We start from the raw sequence: 22,822 nt of genomic DNA on the forward strand, positions 1-22,822 counted from the left end.
CTGCAGTATTCTTTGAGTTATTGCCCTTAGTTGTTTTCATTCTTATTTTTTGTCATAAGCATAACTTAAAAAAAAATATTTGAGGTATTCACATCATATGTCAAATACAGATACATCTCGTTGAGGAGAGGTGTAGCACACAGGAACTTTTTATCAGTTATTGCCCTTTGTTAATTTCCATAGTTATTTGTGCCCGGACCATTACTTGAAGTCTTTCAGGTATTGACTTCAATCTTCATATTCAGATATATCTCATTGAAGATAAGTGCAGTGCACAAGAGCCATAACTCTTGGTGCAGAAATAATAATGTGTACAATAAAAAACAGACCAGGATGATAGTGTAATACTTTATTTCAAATCACAGAGTGTCCCAGTAAAAACAATAAATAAAATTAGGTTCATAAATATAAATTTTATAATAAACAAAAGTCGAAATATCTCCTTCATTAAACTTTGAAAGTAAAGTTTGGAATGGACGGAACCAGCTATGTGCAAATACTTCAATACATTTCATGGTTATAAGAAAAACCAATAAAAAGGACGGATTTGCACGTAAGTTCAGCAGTATTATTATCACTTCATTAATAAACATTCAAAGAAAAACACTCAATTTATATTAGAATGCATTGTTTAATATAGGGCATGTTTTTTGTTCAAACTTTAACAAGTGCATTTAAAATGATATAAAATTTTGTATTCTCAGTGGACGTCTTAAATTTGTATCACAAAATATGTATATATTATCTTATTATATTCTTACACAAGTCCAGATTGACGGTAGGAATTTTGTAATAACATGTATTCTACACATCATTACACTATGTATGATGCATCTATAAAGGTCAATGTATATACACAGTTTTATGCTTGTTTAATAAATCAATGAAAAAAATAATATTCATATCACAGGAAGAAATAACAACCATCACATTAGCAAAATGTCAACAAAGTAAAAAAAATAACAACAAAACACAAATCAAGTTCAAATGCATCCACAGTTTAGTACACAAAATGTCAGCACAGTATAATAAGGTAATATTTAAATTAGCAATGTCTCTGTTGTCCAAAACAACCTCACTATTTACACACAATATTCATTATAAGCCACTCAGCAGGTTGAATATATTCAATTAATTTAAGGTTTCAAAAAACAACAACTTAAGAGTACTTTTTCATTTGAATAAACAGCACACATCACAAACTGAATGATCAAAGTAAAGTTATTCCATAATGTTATATTAAAACTCTGGTTGATTTTAGTTTTCTTTATTTTGATTTCATCTTCTTGATTTTCATCTGCTTTATCTTTATTTAATCCCTTATATCTGGAATCAGTATGCTGTATTTTTCATCCTTTTTTAATCGAGTGTTCTTGGTTTTATTCTGCTTTATTCACTAAGCTGGCAGAGACAGGCAGCTCCCTTAGCGATCCAGTAGTCTTGTGGGCGTGTTGATGGGAGGTACACAGCCACTACATAGTTTGTGGAATGACCTGTAAAGGGAAAACAATTAGTTATCAAAATTCTGATTGGTCGAGAAATGTCACATGATGAGAATCCTTAATAATGATTGGTACTGTGACAATAAACCAAATATTACATTACCCTAAAATCTTGATAAACAAATTTTTTAACAGTGGAACAATCTATAAAATCAACCGTATGTTTCACATATTGAAAAGTACATGTAAATAAACCAGTAGTTAACAAAGTCCAAGCCATAGTTTACATTTTGTACCCTTAACCTAATAAATATTAGATAACTCCTAATACATAAGTCACCATAAATTGTCCCCAGCTGATATTTTATACTGTAAACCAAATATAAGATCAGGCCTAAATGTTTCACCATAAATTACACCAGTACCAGTAGTTACCCTAGAAAGATTTTTGACCAATGGAGACAAATACAAGACCACCCTGGTTTTAGGATTACCACCATTAATTGTCCCCAGCATATATTCAGTACTATGAAACAACATGGTGATCACCCCAAAGTCTCCGAACCTAACCTCCACCTACCAGTGGTTGAGAGTGTGCCTGCTCTGAGAGCAGTCTTGTACAGAGGAGCCATATAGTTTGCAGGGTCTGGTTCAAAGTCCATCTCCGGCTGCATGTGGAGCATGGGGAGCTCTCCTTGCATCTCGCCCTTCAGAGAGTCCACCATGGTCATTGCCTCCATATCCCAGCGGCACGCATCCATATACATGCCATGGACTAGTACACCATCTTCGGGCACTTTAAGCTGGAACACCAAGTGATATACGTTAACACAGATATAACCTCATAAACATGATGTAGACTATGCCTGTTGCTTATAGCAATCTGAAAATCCCCAAAGTTGCTTAGTTAGCTCAGTGGTATGTGCACTTGCTTCTCATTAAGGCATCCAAGGTTTGAGCACATGCAAGTTTCTTTAGTGGTCACCAAGCCCGACAAGTGGAATTTTCATTTGGGGGCTCCGGTTTCCACCACTTTCTCACTTAACTCCATTGCAATGGGCATGATTAATGTAATGTTGTATTAAAATAATTAAGTTCAAACAATTAAGAGTCCCCCAAAACAACTGTTAGTTACAAGATTAAAGAGTGGACTTTCAGAGATGAGAGTAAAGGAATTCTATCTTCTTCTATTCCTTATGTCCATTATAACATTCTTTCTCTAATACTTCACTCACGTCTTTATCCATCTCCAATTCCTCGCCAAATTTGAGTTCCCCCATCTGTCTGTGCACTTCCTTCTGGTCGCGGATGACCGGGTACACAATGTACTTGAAGCTCAGGTGATCAATGGCCAGGTTGTACTTTCTCGCATAGTTCTGCAGAGTTCCCGTCAGGAAACCTGGGAATTACATTACAAACATATTTAAGTCGTACATTTATGACTGGGAACACAGTATTACAGCAGAAGTTAATTTGACCAATAGGTAGGCTATGCTTTTTCACACTTTTGTAGGCATTCTTGTACACCAGACTGATGATGCTCTGCTTACATCGTTAGATTTATAATTGTCAAACCTCTGATGAATAAGAATGCTCTGTAGAGTATGTGTAAGGAAACCTGATGGATGTTTAAAGGATCTATATATAAAGGTAATCTTTTACATGGTGCAAACTTTAAATCATTTTTAACAAAATGTATTTCCTACAGTATTGTGTCAACTGAGTTCTTAAGTTATGCTCACTTTTAATTAAGCATGTTACATAATACCAAATTTCCTATTAAGTGCACACATGATTTAATTAGGGCTCTAAAGAAATACATGTTAACCAGAAGTTTGTAACTTTTAAACCATGAAAAGAGTGTTTGTTAAAACATTATCCAAGAACTAACAAGTGTTACATGTGAACACAGCGCCGTGGAGCCAACTCCAACACTTGTCTGTTTTGTTCAGTCAAAGAAGGGGCATAAACCAGATTGTATAAAGCCAGAGTCATTAATAAGCCTTCATTGGCAAACATGTGTTTTTTCAATTGTGTGTACCAAGATCCATTCCAATATCTTGATTTTTTTTTAGTTATTGATTGGGCCTGCTGATGAAGCAGACGTCAACAATGAAACCACTGTTATCACAATACCAGCTGAATACTTCAACAATGAAACCACTGTTATCACAATACCAGCTGAATACTTCAACAATGAAACCACTGTTATCACAATACCAGCTGAATACTTCAACAATGAAACCACTGTTATCACAATACCAGCTGAATACTTCAACAATGAAACCACTGTTATCACAATACCAGCTGAATGCTTCAACAATGAAACCACTGTTATCACAATACCAGCTGAATACTTCAACAATGAAACCACTGTTATCACAATACCAGCTGAATACTTCAACAATGAAACCACTGTTATCACAATACCAGCTGAATGCTTCAACAATGAAACCACTGTTATCACAATACCAGCTGAATACTTCAACAATGAAACCACTGTTATCACAATACCAGCTGAATACTTCAACAATGAACAGATAGCGTAATGAACAAGGGGACAATATTTCACTAGTCAATACAGATAGCGTAATGAACAAGGGGACAATATTTCACTTGTCAATACAGATAGGCGTAATGAACAAGGGGACAATATTTCACTAGTCAATACAGAAGCGTAATAATGCGTAATGAACAAGGGGACAATATTTCACTTGTCAATACAGATAGGCGTAATGAACAAGGGGACAATATTTCACTAGTCAATACAGATAGGCGTAATGCACAAGGGACAATATTTCACTAGTCAATACAGATAGGCGTAATGCACAAGGGACAATATTTCACTAGTCAATACAGATAGGCGTAATGCACAAGGGACAATATTTCACTAGTCAATACAGATAGGCGTAATGAACAAGGGGACAATATTTCACAAGTCAATACAGATAGGCGTAATGAACAACGGGACAATATTTCACTAGTCAATACAGATAGGCGTAATGAACAAGGGACAATATTTCACTAGTCAATACAGATAGGCGTAATGAACAAGGGGACAATATTTCACTTGTCAATACAGATAGGCGTAATGAACACGGGACAATATTTCACTAGTCAATAAGATATGCGTAATGAACAAGGGGACAATATTTCATAGTCAATACAGATAGGCGTAATGAACAACGGGACAATATTTCACTAGTCAATAAGATATGCGTAATGAACAAGGGGACAATATTTCACTAGTCAATACAGAGGCGTAATGAACAAGGGACAATATTTCACTAGTCAATACAGATAGGCGTAATGAACAAGGGGACAATATTTCACTAGTCAATACAGATAGGCGTAATGAACACGGGACAATATTTCACTAGTCAATACAGATATCCGTAATGAACAACGGGACAATATTTCACTAGTCAATAAAGATATGCGTAATGAACAAGGGGACATATTTCACTAGTCAATACAGATAGGCGTAATGAACAAGGGGACAATATTTCACTAGTCAATACAGATGGCGTAATGAACAAGGGGACAATATTTAACTAGTCAATACAGATATGGCGTAATGAACAAGGGGACAATATTTCACTAGTCAATACAGATAGGCGTAATGAACAAGGGGACAATATTCATAGTCAATACAGATAGGCGTAATGAACAAGGGGACAATATTTCACTAGTCAATACAGGATGGCGTAATGAACAAGGGGACAATATTTCACTAGTCAATACAGATAGGCGTAATGAACAAGGGGACAATATTTCACTAATCAATACAGACAGGCGTAATGAACAAGGGGACAATATTTCACTATGTCAATACAGATAGGCGTAATGAACAAGGGGACAATATTTCACTAGTCAATACAGATAGGCGTAATGAACAAGGGGACAATATTCACTGTCAATACAGATAGGCGTAATGAAACAAGGGGACAATATTTCACTAGTCAATACAGATAGGCGTAATGAACAAGGGGACAATATTTCACTAGTCAATACAGATAGGCGTAATGAACAAGCGGACAATATTTCACTTGTCAATACAGATAGGCGTAATGCACAAGGGACAATATTTCACTAGTCAATACAGAGGCGTAATGAACAAGGGGACAATATTCACAAGTCAATACAGATAGGCGTAATGAACAACGGGACAATATTTCACTAGTCAATACAGATAGGCGTAATGAACAACGGGACAATATTTCACTAGTCAACAGATAGGCGTAATGAAAAAAGGGGACAATTTTCACTTGTCAATACAGATAGCGTAATGAACAACGGGACAATATTTCACTAGTCAATAAAGATATGCGTTAATGAACAATGGGGACAATATTTCACTAGTCAATACAGATAGGCGTAATGAACAACGGGACAATATTTCACTAGTCAATAAAGATATGCGTAATGAACAAGGGGACAATATTTCACTAGTCAATACAGATAGGCGTAATGAACAAGGGGACAATATTTCACTAGTCAATACAGATAGGCGTAATGAACAAGGGGACAATATTTCACTAGTCAATACAGATAGGCGTAATGAACAACGGGACATATTTCACTAGTCAATACAGAATCCGTAATGAACAACGGGACAATATTTCACTAGTCAATAAGATAGGCGTAATGAACAAGGGGACAATATTTCACTAGTCAATACAGATAGGCGTAATGAACAAGGGGACAATATTTCACTAGTCAATACGATAGGCGTAATGAACAAGGGGACAATATTTCACTAGTCAATACAGATATGCGTAATGAACAAGGGGGGACAATATTTCACTAGTCAATACAGATAGGCGTAATGAACAAGGGGACAATATTTCACTAGTCAATACAGATAGGCGTAATGAACAAGGGGACAAATATTTCACTAGTCAATACAGATATCGTAATGAACAAGGGGACAATATTTCACTAGTCAATACAGATAGGCGTAATGAACAAGGGGACAATATTTCACTATCAATACAGACAGGCGTAATGAACAAGAGGACAATATTTCACTAGTCAATACAGATATCCGTAATGAACAACGGGACAATATTTCACTAGTCAATAAAGATATGCGTAATGAACAAGGGGACAATATTTCACTAGTCAATACAGACAGGCGTAATGAACAAGGGGACAATATTTCACTAGTCAATACAGATAGGCGTAATGAACAAGGCGACAATATTTCACTAGTCAATACAGACAGGCGTAATGAACAAGGGGACAATATTTCACTAGTCAATACAGATAGGCGTAATGAACAAGGGGGACAATATTTCACTAGTCAATACAAATAGGCGTAATGAACAAGGGGACAATATTTCACTAGTCAATACAGATATGCGTAATGAACAAGGGGACAATATTTCACTAGTCAATACAGATATGCGTAATGAACAAGGGGACAATATTTCACTAGTCAATACAGATAGGCGTAATGAACAAGGGGACAATATTTCACTAGTCAATACAGATAGGCGTAATGAACAAGGGGACAATATTTCACTAGTCAATACAGATAGGCGTAATGAACAAGGGGACAATATTTCACTAGTCAATACAGATAGGCGTAATGAACAAGGGGACAATATTTCACTAGTCAATACAGATAGGCGTAATGAACAAGGGGACAATATTTCACTAGTCAATACAGATATGCGTAATGAACAAGGGGACAATATTTCACTAGTCAATACAGACAGGCGTAATGAACAAGGGGACAATATTTCACTAGTCAATACAGACAGGCGTAATGAACAAGGGGACAATATTTCACTAGTCAATACAGATAGGCGTAATGAACAAGGGGACAATATTTCACTAGTCAATACAGATAGGCGTAATGAACAAGGGGACAATATTTCACTAGTCAATACAGATAGGCGTAATGAACAAGGGGACAATATTTCACTAGTCAATACAGATAGGCGTAATGAACAAGGGGACAATATTTCACTAGTCAATACAGATAGGCGTAATGAACAAGGGGACAATATTTCACTAGTCAATACAGATAATACAGATGGGAGCAATGTACAAGGGGACAATATTTCACTTGTCAATACAGACATGCGTAATGACAAGGGGATAATATTTCACTAGTCAATACAGACATGCGTAATGAACAAGGGGACAATATTTCACTAGTCAATACAGATATCCGTAATGAACAAGGGGACAATATTTCACTAGTCAATACAGATAGGCGTAATGAACAAGGGGACAATATTTCACTAGTCAATACAGATATGCGTAATGAACAAGGGGACAATATTTCACTAGTCAATACAGACATGCGTAATGAACAAGGGGACAATATTTCACTAGTCAATACAGACATGCGTAATGAACAAGGGGACAATATTTCACTAATCAATACAGACAGGCGTAATGAACAAGGGGACAATATTTCACTAGTCAATACAGACATGCGTAATGAACAAGGGGACAATATTTCACTAGTCAATACAGATATGCGTAATGAACAAGGGGACAATATTCCACTAGTCAATACAGACATGCGTAATGAACAAGGGGACAATATTTCACTAGTCAATACAGACATGCGTAATGAACAAGGGGACAATATTTCACTAGTCAATACAGACAGGCGTAATCAACAAGGGGACAATATTTCACTAGTCAATACAGATAGGCGTAATAAACAAGGGGACAATATTTCACTAGTCAATACAGATAGGCGTAATGAACAAGGGGACAATATTTCACTAGTCAATACAGACAGGCGTAATGAACAAGGGGACAATATTTCACTAGTCAATACAGACATGCGTAATGAACAAGGGGACAATATTTCACTAGTCAATACAGACATGCGTAATGAACAAGGGGACAATATTTCACTATTCAATACAGATAGGCGTAATGAACAAGGGGACAATATTTCACTAGTCAATACAGACATGCGTAATGAACAAGGGGACAATATTTCACTAGTCAATACAGATAGGCGTAATAAACAAGGGGACAATATTTCACTAGTCAATACAGATATGCGTAATTGTCACTAGTCAATACAGACATGTGTAATGAACAAGGGGACAATATTTCACTAGTCAATACAGATAGGCGTAATGAACAAGGGGACAATATTTCACTAGTCAATACAGATAGGCGTAATGAACAAGGGGACAATATTTCACTAGTCAATACAGATAGGCGTAATAAACAAGGGGACAATATTTCACTAGTCAATACAGACATGCGTAATGAACAAGGGGACAATATTTCACTAGTCAATACAGATAGGCGTAATGAACAAGGGGACAATATTTCACTAGTCAATACAGATAGGCGTAATGAACAAGGGGACAATATTTCACTAGTCAATACAGATAATACAGATGGGAGCAATGTACAAGGGGACAATATTTCACTTGTCAATACAGACATGCGTAATGACAAGGGGATAATATTTCACTAGTCAATACAGACATGCGTAATGAACAAGGGGACAATATTTCACTAGTCAATACAGATATCCGTAATGAACAAGGGGACAATATTTCACTAGTCAATACAGATAGGCGTAATGAACAAGGGGACAATATTTCACTAGTCAATACAGATATGCGTAATGAACAAGGGGACAATATTTCACTAGTCAATACAGACATGCGTAATGAACAAGGGGACAATATTTCACTAGTCAATACAGACATGCGTAATGAACATGGGGACAATATTTCACTAATCAATACAGACAGGCGTAATGAACAAGGGGACAATATTTCACTAGTCAATACAGACATGCGTAATGAACAAGGGGACAATATTTCACTAGTCAATACAGATATGCGTAATGAACAAGGGGACAATATTCCACTAGTCATACAGACATGCGTAATGAACAAGGGGACAATATTTCACTAGTCAATACAGACATGCGTAATGAACAAGGGGACAATATTTCACTAGTCAATACAGACAGGCGTAATCAACAAGGGGACAATATTTCACTAGTCAATACAGATAGGCGTAATAAACAAGGGGACAATATTTCACTAGTCAATACAGATAGGCGTAATGAACAAGGGGACAATATTTCACTAGTCAATACAGACAGGCGTAATGAACAAGGGGACAATATTTCACTAGTCAATACAGACATGCGTAATGAACAAGGGGACAATATTTCACTAGTCAATACAGACATGCGTAATGAACAAGGGGACAATATTTCACTAGTCAATACAGATAGGCGTAATGAACAAGGGGACAATATTTCACTAGTCAATACAGACATGCGTAATGAACAAGGGGACAATATTTCACTAGTCAATACAGATAGGCGTAATGAACAACGGGACAATATTTCACTAGTCAATACAGATATGCGTAATTGTCACTAGTCAATACAGACATGTGTAATGAACAAGGGGACAATATTTCACTAGTCAATACAGATAGGCGTAATGAACAAGGGGACAATATTTCACTAGTCAATACAGATAGGCGTAATGAACAAGGGGACAATATTTCACTAGTCAATACAGATAGGCGTAATGAACAAGGGGACAATATTTCACTTGTCAATACAGATAGGCGTAATGAACAAGGGGACAATATTTCACTAGTCAATACAGATAGGCGTAATGAACAAGGGGACAATATTTCACTAGTCAATACAGATAGGCGTAATGAACAAGGGGACAATATTTCACTAGTCAATACAGATAATACAGATGGGAGCAATGTACAAGGGGACAATATTTCACTTGTCAATACAGACATGCGTAATGACAAGGGGATAATATTTCACTAGTCAATACAGACATGCGTAATGAACAAGGGGACAATATTTCACTAGTCAATACAGATATCCGTAATGAACAAGGGGACAATATTTCACTAGTCAATACAGATAGGCGTAATGAACAAGGGGACAATATTTCACTAGTCAATACAGATATGCGTAATGAACAAGGGGACAATATTTCACTAGTCAATACAGACATGCGTAATGAACAAGGGGACAATATTTCACTAGTCAATACAGACATGCGTAATGAACAAGGGGACAATATTTCACTAATCAATACAGACAGGCGTAATGAACAAGGGGACAATATTTCACTAGTCAATACAGACATGCGTAATGAACAAGGGGACAATATTTCACTAGTCAATACAGATATGCGTAATGAACAAGGGGACAATATTCCACTAGTCAATACAGACATGCGTAATGAACAAGGGGACAATATTTCACTAGTCAATACAGACATGCGTAATGAACAAGGGGACAATATTTCACTAGTCAATACAGACAGGCGTAATCAACAAGGGGACAATATTTCACTAGTCAATACAGATAGGCGTAATAAACAAGGGGACAATATTTCACTAGTCAATACAGATAGGCGTAATGAACAAGGGGACAATATTTCACTAGTCAATACAGACAGGCGTAATGAACAAGGGGACAATATTTCACTAGTCAATACAGACATGCGTAATGAACAAGGGGACAATATTTCACTAGTCAATACAGATAGGCGTAATGAACAAGGGGACAATATTTCACTAGTCAATACAGATAGGCGTAATGAACAAGGGGACAATATTTCACTAGTCAATACAGACATGCGTAATGAACAAGGGGACAATATTTCACTAGTCAATACAGATAGGCGTAATGAACAAGGGGACAATATTTCACTAGTCAATACAGATATGCGTAATTGTCACTAGTCAATACAGACATGTGTAATGAACAAGGGGACAATATTTCACTAGTCAATACAGATAGGCGTAATGAACAAGGGGACAATATTTCACTAGTCAATACAGATAGGCGTAATGAACAAGGGGACAATATTTCACTAGTCAATACAGATAGGCGTAATGAACAAGGGGACAATATTTCACTTGTCAATACAGATAGGCGTAATGAACAAGGGGACAATATTTCACTAGTCAATAGAGATAGGCGTAATGAACAAGGGGACAATATTTCACTAGTCAATACAGATAGGCGTAATGAACAAGGGGACAATATTTCACTTGTCAATACAGATAGGCGTAATGAACAAGGGGACAATATTTCACTAGTCAATACAGATAGGCGTAATGAACAAGGGGACAATATTTCACTTGTCAATACAGATAGGCGTAATGAACAAGGGGACAATATTTCACTAGTCAATACAGATAGGCGTAATGCACAAGGGACAATATTTCACTAGTCAATACAGATAGGCGTAATGAACAAGCGGACAATATTTCACTTGTCAATACAGATAGGCGTAATGCACAAGGGACAATATTTCACTAGTCAATACAGATAGGCGTAATGAACAACGGGACAATATTTCACTAGTCAATACAGATAGGCGTAATGAACAACGGGACAATATTTCACTAGTCAATACAGATAGGCGTAATGAACAACGGGACAATATTTCACTAGTCAATACAGATAGGCGTAATGAACAAGGGGACAATATTTCACTAGTCAATACAGATAGGCGTAATGAACAACGGGACAATATTTCACTAGTCAATAAAGATATGCGTAATGAACAAGGGGACAATATTTCACTAGTCAATACAGATAGGCGTAATGAACAAGGGGACAATATTTCACTAGTCAATAAAGATATGCGTAATGAACAAGGGGACAATATTTCACTAGTCAATACAGATAGGCGTAATGAACAAGGGGACAATATTTCACTAGTCAATACAGATAGGCGTAATGAACAAGGGGACAATATTTCACTAGTCAATACAGATAGGCGTAATGAACAACGGGACAATATTTCACTAGTCAATACAGATATCCGTAATGAACAACGGGACAATATTTCACTAGTCAATACAGATAGGCGTAATGAACAAGGGGACAATATTTCACTAGTCAATACAGATAGGCGTAATGAACAAGGGGACAATATTTCACTAGTCAATACAGATAGGCGTAATGAACAAGGGGACAATATTTCACTAGTCAATACAGATAGGCGTAATGAACAAGGGGACAATATTTCACTAGTCAATACAGATAGGCGTAATGAACAAGGGGACAATATTTCACTAGTCAATACAGATAGGCGTAATAAACAAGGGGACAATATTTCACTAGTCAATACAGATAGGCGTAATAAACAAGGGGACAATATTTCACTAGTCAATACAATATTTCACTAGTCAATACAGATAGGCGTAATGAACAAGGGGACAATATTTCACTAGTCAATACAGATAGGCGTAATGAACAAGGGGACAATATTTCACTTGTCAATACAGATAGGCGTAATGAACAAGGGACAATATTTCACTAGTCAATACAGATAGGCGTAATGAACAAGGGACAATATTTCACTAGTCAATACAGATAGGCGTAATGAACAACGGGACAATATTTCACTAGTCAATACAGATAGGCGTAATGAACAAGGGGACAATATTTCACTAGTCAATACAGATAGGCGTAATGAACAAGGGGACAATATTTCACTAGTCAATACAGATAGGCGTAATGAACAACGGGACAATATTTCACTAGTCAATACAGATAGGCGTAATGAACAACGGGACAATATTTCACTAGTCAATAAAGATATGCGTAATGAACAAGGGGACAATATTTCACTAGTCAATACAGATAGGCGTAATGAACAACGGGACAATATTTCACTAGTCAATAAAGATATGCGTAATGAACAACGGGACAATATTTCACTAGTCAATACAGATAGGCGTAATGAACAACGGGACAATATTTCACTAGTCAATACAGATAGGCGTAATGAACAACGGGACAATATTTCACTAGTCAATACAGATAGGCGTAATGAACAACGGGACAATATTTCACTAGTCAATACAGATATCCGTAATGAACAACGGGACAATATTTCACTAGTCAATACAGATAGGCGTAATGAACAAGGGGACAATATTTCACTAGTCAATACAGATAGGCGTAATGAACAAGGGGACAATATTTCACTAGTCAATACAGATAGGCGTAATGAACAAGGGGACAATATTTCACTAGTCAATACAGATATGCGTAATGAACAAGGGGACAATATTTCACTAGTCAATACAGATATGCGTAATGAACAAGGGGACAATATTTCACTAGTCAATACAGATAGGCGTAATGAACAAGGGGACAATATTTCACTAGTCAATACAGATAGGCGTAATGAACAAGGGGACAATATTTCACTAATCAATACAGACAGGCGTAATGAACAAGAGGACAATATTTCACTAGTCAATACAGATATCCGTAATGAACAACGGGACAATATTTCACTAGTCAATAAAGATATGCGTAATGAACAACGGGACAATATTTCACTAGTCAATACAGATAGGCGTAATGAACAAGGGGACAATATTTCACTAGTCAATACAGACAGGCGTAATGAACAAGGGGACAATATTTCACTAGTCAATACAGACAGGCGTAATGAACAAGGGGACAATATTTCACTAGTCAATACAGATAGGCGTAATGAACAAGGGGACAATATTTCACTAGTCAATACAGATAGGCGTAATGAACAAGGGGACAATATTTCACTAGTCAATACAGATAGGCGTAATGAACAAGGGGACAATATTTCACTAGTCAATACAGATAGGCGTAATGAACAAGGGGACAATATTTCACTAGTCAATACAGATAGGCGTAATGAACAAGGGGACAATATTTCACTAGTCAATACAGATAGGCGTAATGAACAAGGGGACAATATTTCACTAGTCAATACAGATAGGCGTAATGAACAAGGGGACAATATTTCACTAGTCAATACAGATAGGCGTAATGAACAAGGGGACAATATTTCACTAGTCAATACAGATAGGCGTAATGAACAAGGGGACAATATTTCACTAGTCAATACAGATAGGCGTAATGAACAAGGGGACAATATTTCACTAGTCAATACAGATAGGCGTAATGAACAAGGGGACAATATTTCACTAGTCAATACAGATAGGCGTAATGAACAAGGGGACAATATTTCACTAGTCAATACAGACAGGCGTAATGAACAAGGGGACAATATTTCACTAGTCAATACAGATAGGCGTAATGAACAAGGGGACAATATTTCACTAGTCAATACAGATAGGCGTAATGAACAAGGGGACAATATTTCACTAGTCAATACAGATAGGCGTAATGAACAAGGGGACAATATTTCACTAGTCAATACAGATAGGCGTAATGAACAAGGGGACAATATTTCACTAGTCAATACAGATAGGCGTAATGAACAAGGGGACAATATTTCACTAGTCAATACAGATATCCGTAATGAACAACGGGACAATATTTCACTAGTCAATACAGATATCCGTAATGAACAAGGGGACAATATTTCACTAGTCAATACAGATAGGCGTAATGAACAAGGGGACAATATTTCACTAGTCAATACAGATAGGCGTAATGAACAAGGGGACAATATTTCACTAGTCAATACAGATAGGCGTAATGAACAAGGGGACAATATTTCACTAGTCAATACAGATAGGCGTAATGAACAAGGGGACAATATTTCACTAGTCAATACAGATAGGCGTAATGAACAAGGGGACAATATTTCACTAGTCAATACAGATAGGCGTAATGAACAAGGGGACAATATTTCACTTGTCAATACAGATAGGCGTAATGAACAAGGGGACAATATTTCACTAGTCAATACAGACAGGCGTAATGAACAAGAGGACAATATTTTACTAGTCAATACAGATATCCGTAATGAACAACGGGACAATATTTCACTAGTCAATAAAGATAGGCGTAATGAACAAGGGGACAATATTTCACTAGTCAATACAGATAGGCGTAATGAACAAGGGGACAATATTTCACTAGTCAATACAGACAGGCGTAATGAACAAGGGGACAATATTTCACTAGTCAATACAGACAGGCGTAATGAACAAGGGGACAATATTTCACTAGTCAATACAGATAGGCGTAATGAACAAGGGGACAATATTTCACTAGTCAATACAGACAGGCGTAATGAACAAAGGGACAATATTTCACTAGTCAATACAGATAGGCGTAATGAACAAGGGGACAATATTTCACTAGTCAATACAGATAGGCGTAATGAACAAGGGGACAATATTTCACTAGTCAATACAGATAGGCGTAATGAACAACGGGACAATATTTCACTAGTCAATACAGATAGGCGTAATGAACAAGGGGACAATATTTCACTAGTCAATACAGATAGGCGTAATGAACAAGGGGACAATATTTCACTAGTCAATACAGATAGGCGTAATGAACAAGGGGACAATATTTCACTAGTCAATACAGATAGGCGTAATGAACAAGGGGACAATATTTCACTAGTCAATACAGATAGGCGTAATGAACAAGGGGACAATATTTCACTAGTCAATACAGATAGGCGTAATGAACAAGGGGACAATATTTCACTAGTCAATACAGATATGCGTAATGAACAAGGGGACAATATTTCACTAGTCAATACAGACATGCGTAATGAACAAGGGGACAATATTTCACTAGACAATACAGATAGGCGTAATGAACAAGGGGACAATATTTCACTAGTCAATACAGATAGGCGTAATGAACAAGGGGACAATATTTCACTAGTCAATACAGATAGGCGTAATGAACAAGGGGACAATATTTCACTAGTCAATACAGATAGGCGTAATGAACAAGGGGACAATATTTCTCTAGTCAATACAGATAGGCGTAATGAACAAGGGGACAATATTTCACTAGTCAATACAGATAGGCGTAATGAACAAGGGGACAATATTTCACTAGTCAATACAGATAATACAGATGGGAGCAATGTACAAGGGGACAATATTTCACTTGTCAATACAGACATGCGTAATGACAAGGGATAATATTTCACTAGTCAATACAGACATGCGTAATGAACAAGGGGACAATATTTCACTAGTCAATACAGATATCCGTAATGAACAAGGGGACAATATTTCACTAGTCAATACAGATAGGCGTAATGAACAAGGGGACAATATTTCACTAGTCAATACAGATATGCGTAATGAACAAGGGGACAATATTTCACTAGTCAATACAGACATGCGTAATGAACAAGGGGACAATATTTCACTAGTCAATACAGACATGCGTAATGAACAAGGGGACAATATTTCACTAATCAATACAGACAGGCGTAATGAACAAGGGGACAATATTTCACTAGTCAATACAGACATGCGTAATGAACAAGGGGACAATATTTCACTAGTCAATACAGATATGCGTAATGAACAAGGGGACAATATTCCACTAGTCAATACAGACATGCGTAATGAACAAGGGGACAATATTTCACTAGTCAATACAGACATGCGTAATGAACAAGGGGACAATATTTCACTAGTCAATACAGACAGGCGTAATGAACAAGGGGACAATATTTCACTAGTCAATACAGATAGGCGTAATAAACAAGGGGACAATATTTCACTAGTCAATACAGATCGGCGTAATGAACAAGGGGACAATATTTCACTAGTCAATACAGACAGGCGTAATGAACAAGGGGACAATATTTCACTAGTCAATACAGACATGCGTAATGAACAAGGGGACAATATTTCACTAGTCAATACAGACATGCGTAATGAACAAGGGGACAATATTTCACTAGTCAATACAGATAGGCGTAATGAACAAGGGGACAATATTTCACTAGTCAATACAGACATGCGTAATGAACAAGGGGACAATATTTCACTAGTCAATACAGATAGGCGTAATGAACAAGGGGACAATATTTCACTAGTCAATACAGATATGCGTAATTGTCACTAGTCAATACAGACATGTGTAATGAACAAGGGGACAATATTTCACTAGTCAATACAGATAGGCGTAATGAACAAGGGGACAATATTTCACTAGTCAATACAGATATGCGTAATGAACAAGGGGACAATATTTCACTAGTCAATACAGACATGCGTAATGAACAAGGGGACAATATTTCACTAGTCAATACAGACAGGCGTAATGAACAAGGGGACAATATTTCACTAGTCAATACAGACAGGCGTAATGAACAAGGGGACAATATTTCACTAGTCAATACAGATATGCGTAATGAACAAGGGGACAATATTTCACTAGTCAATACAGACATGCGTAGTGAACAAGGGGACAATATTTCACTAGTCAATACAGACATGCGTAATGAACAAGGGGACAATATTTCACTTGTCAATACAGACATGCGTAATGAACAAGGGGACAATATTTCACTAGTCAATACAGACATGCGTAATGAACAAGGGGACAATATTTCACTAGTCAATACAGACATGCGTAATGAACAAGGGGACAATATTTCACTAGTCAATACAGACATGCGTAGTGAACAAGGGGACAATATTTCACTAGTCAATACAGACATGCGTAATGAACAAGGGGACAATATTTCACTTGTCAATACAGACATGCGTAATGAACAAGGGGACAATATTTCACTAGTCAATACAGACATGCGTAATGAACAAGGGGACAATATTTCACTAGTCAATACAGACAGGCGTAATGAACAAGGGGACAATATTTCACTAGTCAATACAGACAGGCGTAATGAACAAGGGGACAATATTTCACTAGTCAATACAGACAGGCGTAATCAACAAGGGGACAATATTTCACTAGTCAATACAGATATGCGTAATGAACAAGGGGACAATATTTCACTAGTCAATACAGACATGCGTAATGAACAAGGGGACAATATTTCACTAGTGAATACAGATATGCGTGATTGTCAATCATCTATGTTTACAACAATCTCTAAATGTGATTTTTAATGCTGGGGTCCAACACAGCACCAGTCATTCAATTTGTTAATTGCTTATTTTCAATGATTACTTGACCGAATAGTTTCCTAATTGTTCGGTAGGTAGGGAATTTGTATTTAATTCATCATTCAAGAGAACAATATTCTATGACGTTCAATTTAGCTTTCTCCATGCATTATAGCAATTCACAGAGCACCTCTATGAGCCAGTCAGCAGCCGCAAGAATGGAATGAATTCCTGCTATTACATTTAGTGTCGTATGACCTGTAATATCTACTGGCATGTGATCTAACTTTTCATTAGACAACAACTATCTATCATGAAATAAGCATGAAATATACCATTTTAAGAATGTCAGAAATATCGAAGGGCGTAGAAAGGTTATAATTTTTACAAGATCTTACAGGTCATGCGTCACTTAACGAAGCGGGAGTTCACCGCCTTGTTGCAAATGTGTGATGTTCGGTCCATCACAGGAAATTTCTTATCCAAGAATTCTTTGCGTGTTCTCACAAGTTAACACATTATGTCAAAATTTGAAATATTGATGCCACAATTAACGAAGGTAAAGTTCTTTAACCATGCATACATATGCAAATACGCACAAACATACATGGTCAACGTCCGAAACGATAGCAGATCTTACCCCTGATAAACCAAGCCTCTATCAGGGGTCATCAGTTTATCCAAATTCTAAAGGAATCCATGCGGAAATTTCGCCCTGGAACCAAATACGTTCGATTAGAGTCAACGTGCAAATGAATCAGAGCGACAGGACAAGGTGTGTTTGTTAAAACTGAAGACAAATTTGGAACTAGATAAGTTCAATTATAGTCAAAATATCATTTACATCGTGTTACGTGGGCATTATTTTGCTTCAATTGAAAATTCCGAAGACAGCACTTAACTACTATGTGGTGCACAGGGATGGATTGTCGGCACAGCTTGTCGTGTAAGTTACTTTAAAATATTTCTCTAAGTTTGAAACATTTTGGATATTATAAATAAAAATATATCTACTCCATTTATTAAAAACAAAACAGGCGTATTTAAACAATATAATTGATTAAATAAAAGCTATTAAATTATTCATTCGTGCAATCATTCATGGTTCGTTCGTTCGTTCGTTTGTTTGTTCCGTCCGTCCTTCCGTCCGTCCGTCTATCGGTCGGTCCGTCCGTCCGTTCATCAATTTATGCATCCATCTAATTCAGTCCATCCATTATCATCCATCCATCCATCCTTCTGTCCATCGTTAATGTGCTTATATCATGGTACCCCTTATCATCAAGTTAGCGCTTTTCTACATTTCAGTTTTTCTCCTCGCAGTTTTGATGGTAATCCCGATCCCGGTACATTGTAATTCCGGTAAGTTTATCTGTAATGTGTTTCTCCTCCGTTTCCTTACTTCCATATACCATGATCGTAATGGTAACTCGATATTTTTTGCATCGTTTAAAGGGGTTTGTTTGCAGGCTAATGACCAGTCAATTGTTACCACGCCCCCCACCCTCCCCAGGTCCGGGGAATAGCGGGGACTTTGACTTTCGGTCAAGCCAAGCCCAGGTAAATTCCCGGCCCTACGGTGGCGAACTGCTGGTAAAATCCCCGCCAAATGGTCCCGCACCCTACGGTTCTTAGGTAAGGTCCATTCCTCGCTATTTTGGCGGGAAGGCAAAACCTACGCATTCACCCGGCACTGCGGGGTCACCCTGAAGGTAAAAACACGGCCCATTTCCCCGGCTATCCCCGGCAAACCCCCGGACTGGGGTACCGTGGTTACCATTGACTGGTACAATTCCTCTGCTTTTTTACCTTTTTATTGACATTGAAGTAGCCAGTGTTGTAAAATTTCACAGCTAAACCAGTTCGCTTTTTCCATTTAACAATTTTGGGGAAAATTTAATTATCATTATTATTATTTAGGGACGTAATCGTTGCTACCCTCCTATATTTTACGATTATTTATTCGTTAATTAATTAAATCTGGAGCGAATGTTCGTTTTAATCAAATTCCTTATTTATTTGTAGCCATACAGAATTGTTTCCTTACGCGTGATTTTTTGTGTGTGGATAAAACTAATTTTATTTGGAGTTTCTAGACCTATTATGATGTGTGGAATTTATCACCAAAACCCGTACAAGTGATCTTTTTCAAAACACGAAATACAGGCAAATGGGAAGATTTTACTAGTTGTCAAGATAAATCAAGATTTTCGACCACTTTTCACAAAAGCCGAACTTTTATAACACTGTGCTTTTAATATAAACAGGGGGTTCATTTGGGACGGTATGGCTGAAAATCTAATTTAAATATACGTCCCCGGTCAAAACTAAAAAAAAAGCAATGTATGTTGTCAGAATGCAGCAAACCGGCCGACCTGTTTTTCATCTTAGACGGCTCAGACAGTGTGTCCGACCAGGACTTCAGCAACATGAAAGTGTTTGTCGTCGATGTGAGTGGTTTTCTATATCAATTTATTTTGGCAATAGTGTTAACGCGCATGTCTCCGCCAGTAGCAACGCTGGATCTGATTCACGTCAACACTATGATACTTAAAACTTAAGATACACTTACAGTTCCTATTTCACTTGTGAATACGGCTCTTTATTCATTTGACTACTAAACCTATAGGGATTTAACAAGTCCGTGTGATAAAATCATCGCCTAATTCTACGTTCTACGACAATAGGTATTGAAGAATTTCGACGTGAAAACCGGAAGTGTGCACGTCGGTGCCAATACGTTCGGAACGACTGTATATGACCGAATGAAGCTGGCTGGACCATCGGAAGCCATGAGATTCTTCTTTGAAATCCGACTGAAGTCGTTGCGCCGGACTAACGACACTCTTTGCCGGTACGCTGGTTTAGCACTTATTTAACTACTGGACGCAGTGTAAGATTAAGGCAGATAAGAAATACAGAATTTATGAGGGTCATAAAGTTGACCCGTCCTTTTATTATAAGTTGCGATAGAAAACTTCAGTATTGGACGATTTAAGATTTAGCCATAATTTGGTAGAGCTGTTCTTTAGGGGAAACGTTAGTTGATAAAGTACTGAAATATCAAATCATTCCTGATAAACTTACCTCTTTTACATATTATATTCCGTGTCTTTTTGTTGAAGTCTATAATTGATCTTTTATCAACACATTTAATTGAGGCCAATTACACACCTTTATTTTAACAGTTTTTTTTTCTAATATCAGTGTAACACAAAATTGGGTGTGAAATTTCGGAAAGGAACAGCTAAAATGAAATATTAACTGCAGTTGCTATCATTTAGTACCGGTCTTTAACGATTCAAATTAAAATGACATTAATGTTGTACTGACAATAAGACAGGTCACGATATCCTTTTATTCCATAACAACACGTTGATTTAATGGCATTTTGACACGTTATGAAAACCTAATGCACTCGTTACTAAAAATATGTCGACAAAATTCCATGTAACACATTTCTTGCCTAATCAAAATAATTATATTTACGCTGAATTTATGAGCATGTTTGCTTGAATGCAAAATGGTAGACTAAAATGTTTACCATGAAGAATAAGAACTTAAGCATTACTAATGAACATGTTGACGATGTAGATATATAAATTATTATTTTTGAATATCCTTATTTATTATGTTTCATAGCCCATATGTATTACAAAATTGCCAATGAAACTTGAAACATTAATATTTTATAAGAAAAGAGTTACGTTTCAACTGTCTGTAATAGTGATTGCGATTAAAAATGAAAATGATGTTTGCTTAATATATGACTTTCTTTTTTTACACAAAAACAATATATGACATTTCTTAACTTCTAATGTAAATGAATAATCGAGTATCATATATAATTTCAAATATTTACTAATGATAAAAGGAAAAATCCGAAATAGTTATGGAATAATTTTATTGCTAAAAATGACAAACTTCGTTGCACATGTCATTCCCAGTGTCATAACCTTGCCGATGGATTATTTCTATCCTGCTGTGAATACGCCGCGGGTGGGCCATAAAACAATTATCGTACAGTTGAATACACAATTAATAGGCTTGGATTTCCTACAAATTTTACATAAATGTTCAAAATTTAGGACCAAAAGATATTTAAAAAGTCATCATTTCGAAAAGTGCATTTGAAAGAGAAAAAAAAATCTGCATCGTAATCCGATGGAAGCTTAAGCGATCGGACGTCTATAATAACTTTAAATAGCAAAACAATTTTAGCTCCTTCTTATTTCAATGTAACTTTTAATGACCAACAAAACCCTTAAAAAGGACCAAAATGTAAAAATCATACAATCAATACAAAACCATCATCTTCAAGGGCAAGAATTATCCTAACGTATATGTAGGAAGAAAATTGATGTGTTGAAAGACTAAGTCGTGAGAACTGTTTTACCATATTTTCCCTATATAACTCTATAGGCACTTTCGCTTCAGCGGATTTTTCCAAAGTGAGCAATGTCTCCCCAAGACAGCCACATACCTGGCCCTCGACGAGATGAGGAGGGACT

The 22,822-nt window shown here is 36.7% G+C and overlaps 1 protein-coding gene across 1 annotated transcript; it reads right to left on the reverse strand.

Moving 5' to 3' along the window:
• Positions 1-334: 334 nt before the first annotated feature.
• Positions 335-3,235, reverse strand: LOC128221540 (dynein axonemal heavy chain 6-like). The gene is made up of 4 exons (XM_052930146.1): positions 3,211-3,235; positions 2,678-2,841; positions 2,023-2,245; positions 335-1,493 (listed from the first exon to the last, which is right to left on the reverse strand). Exons 1-4 carry the CDS (start codon positions 3,233-3,235, stop codon positions 1,390-1,392), a joined length of 516 nt encoding a protein of 171 aa, XP_052786106.1. The 3' UTR covers positions 335-1,389.
• Positions 3,236-22,822: the final 19,587 nt, after the last annotated feature.

The sequence above is a fragment of the Mya arenaria genome, chromosome 16, assembly GCF_026914265.1.
Source record: "Mya arenaria isolate MELC-2E11 chromosome 16, ASM2691426v1".
In the NCBI taxonomy this organism is placed as follows: domain Eukaryota; kingdom Metazoa; phylum Mollusca; class Bivalvia; order Myida; family Myidae; genus Mya; species Mya arenaria.

Excerpts from the sequence above, each read along its gene's own strand:
- LOC128221540 (XM_052930146.1), bottom strand. The coding sequence starts at position 3,235 with ATGTGTGCACTTAATAGGAAATTTG. Across the intron at positions 2,842-3,210 it reads TGCACTTAATAGGAAATTTG|GTTTCCTGACGGGAACTCTG; the intron begins GTATTATGTAAC and ends TGTAATTCCCAG. Across the intron at positions 1,494-2,022 it reads AGGCACACTCTCAACCACTG|GTCATTCCACAAACTATGTA; the intron begins GTAGGTGGAGGT and ends TTCCCTTTACAG.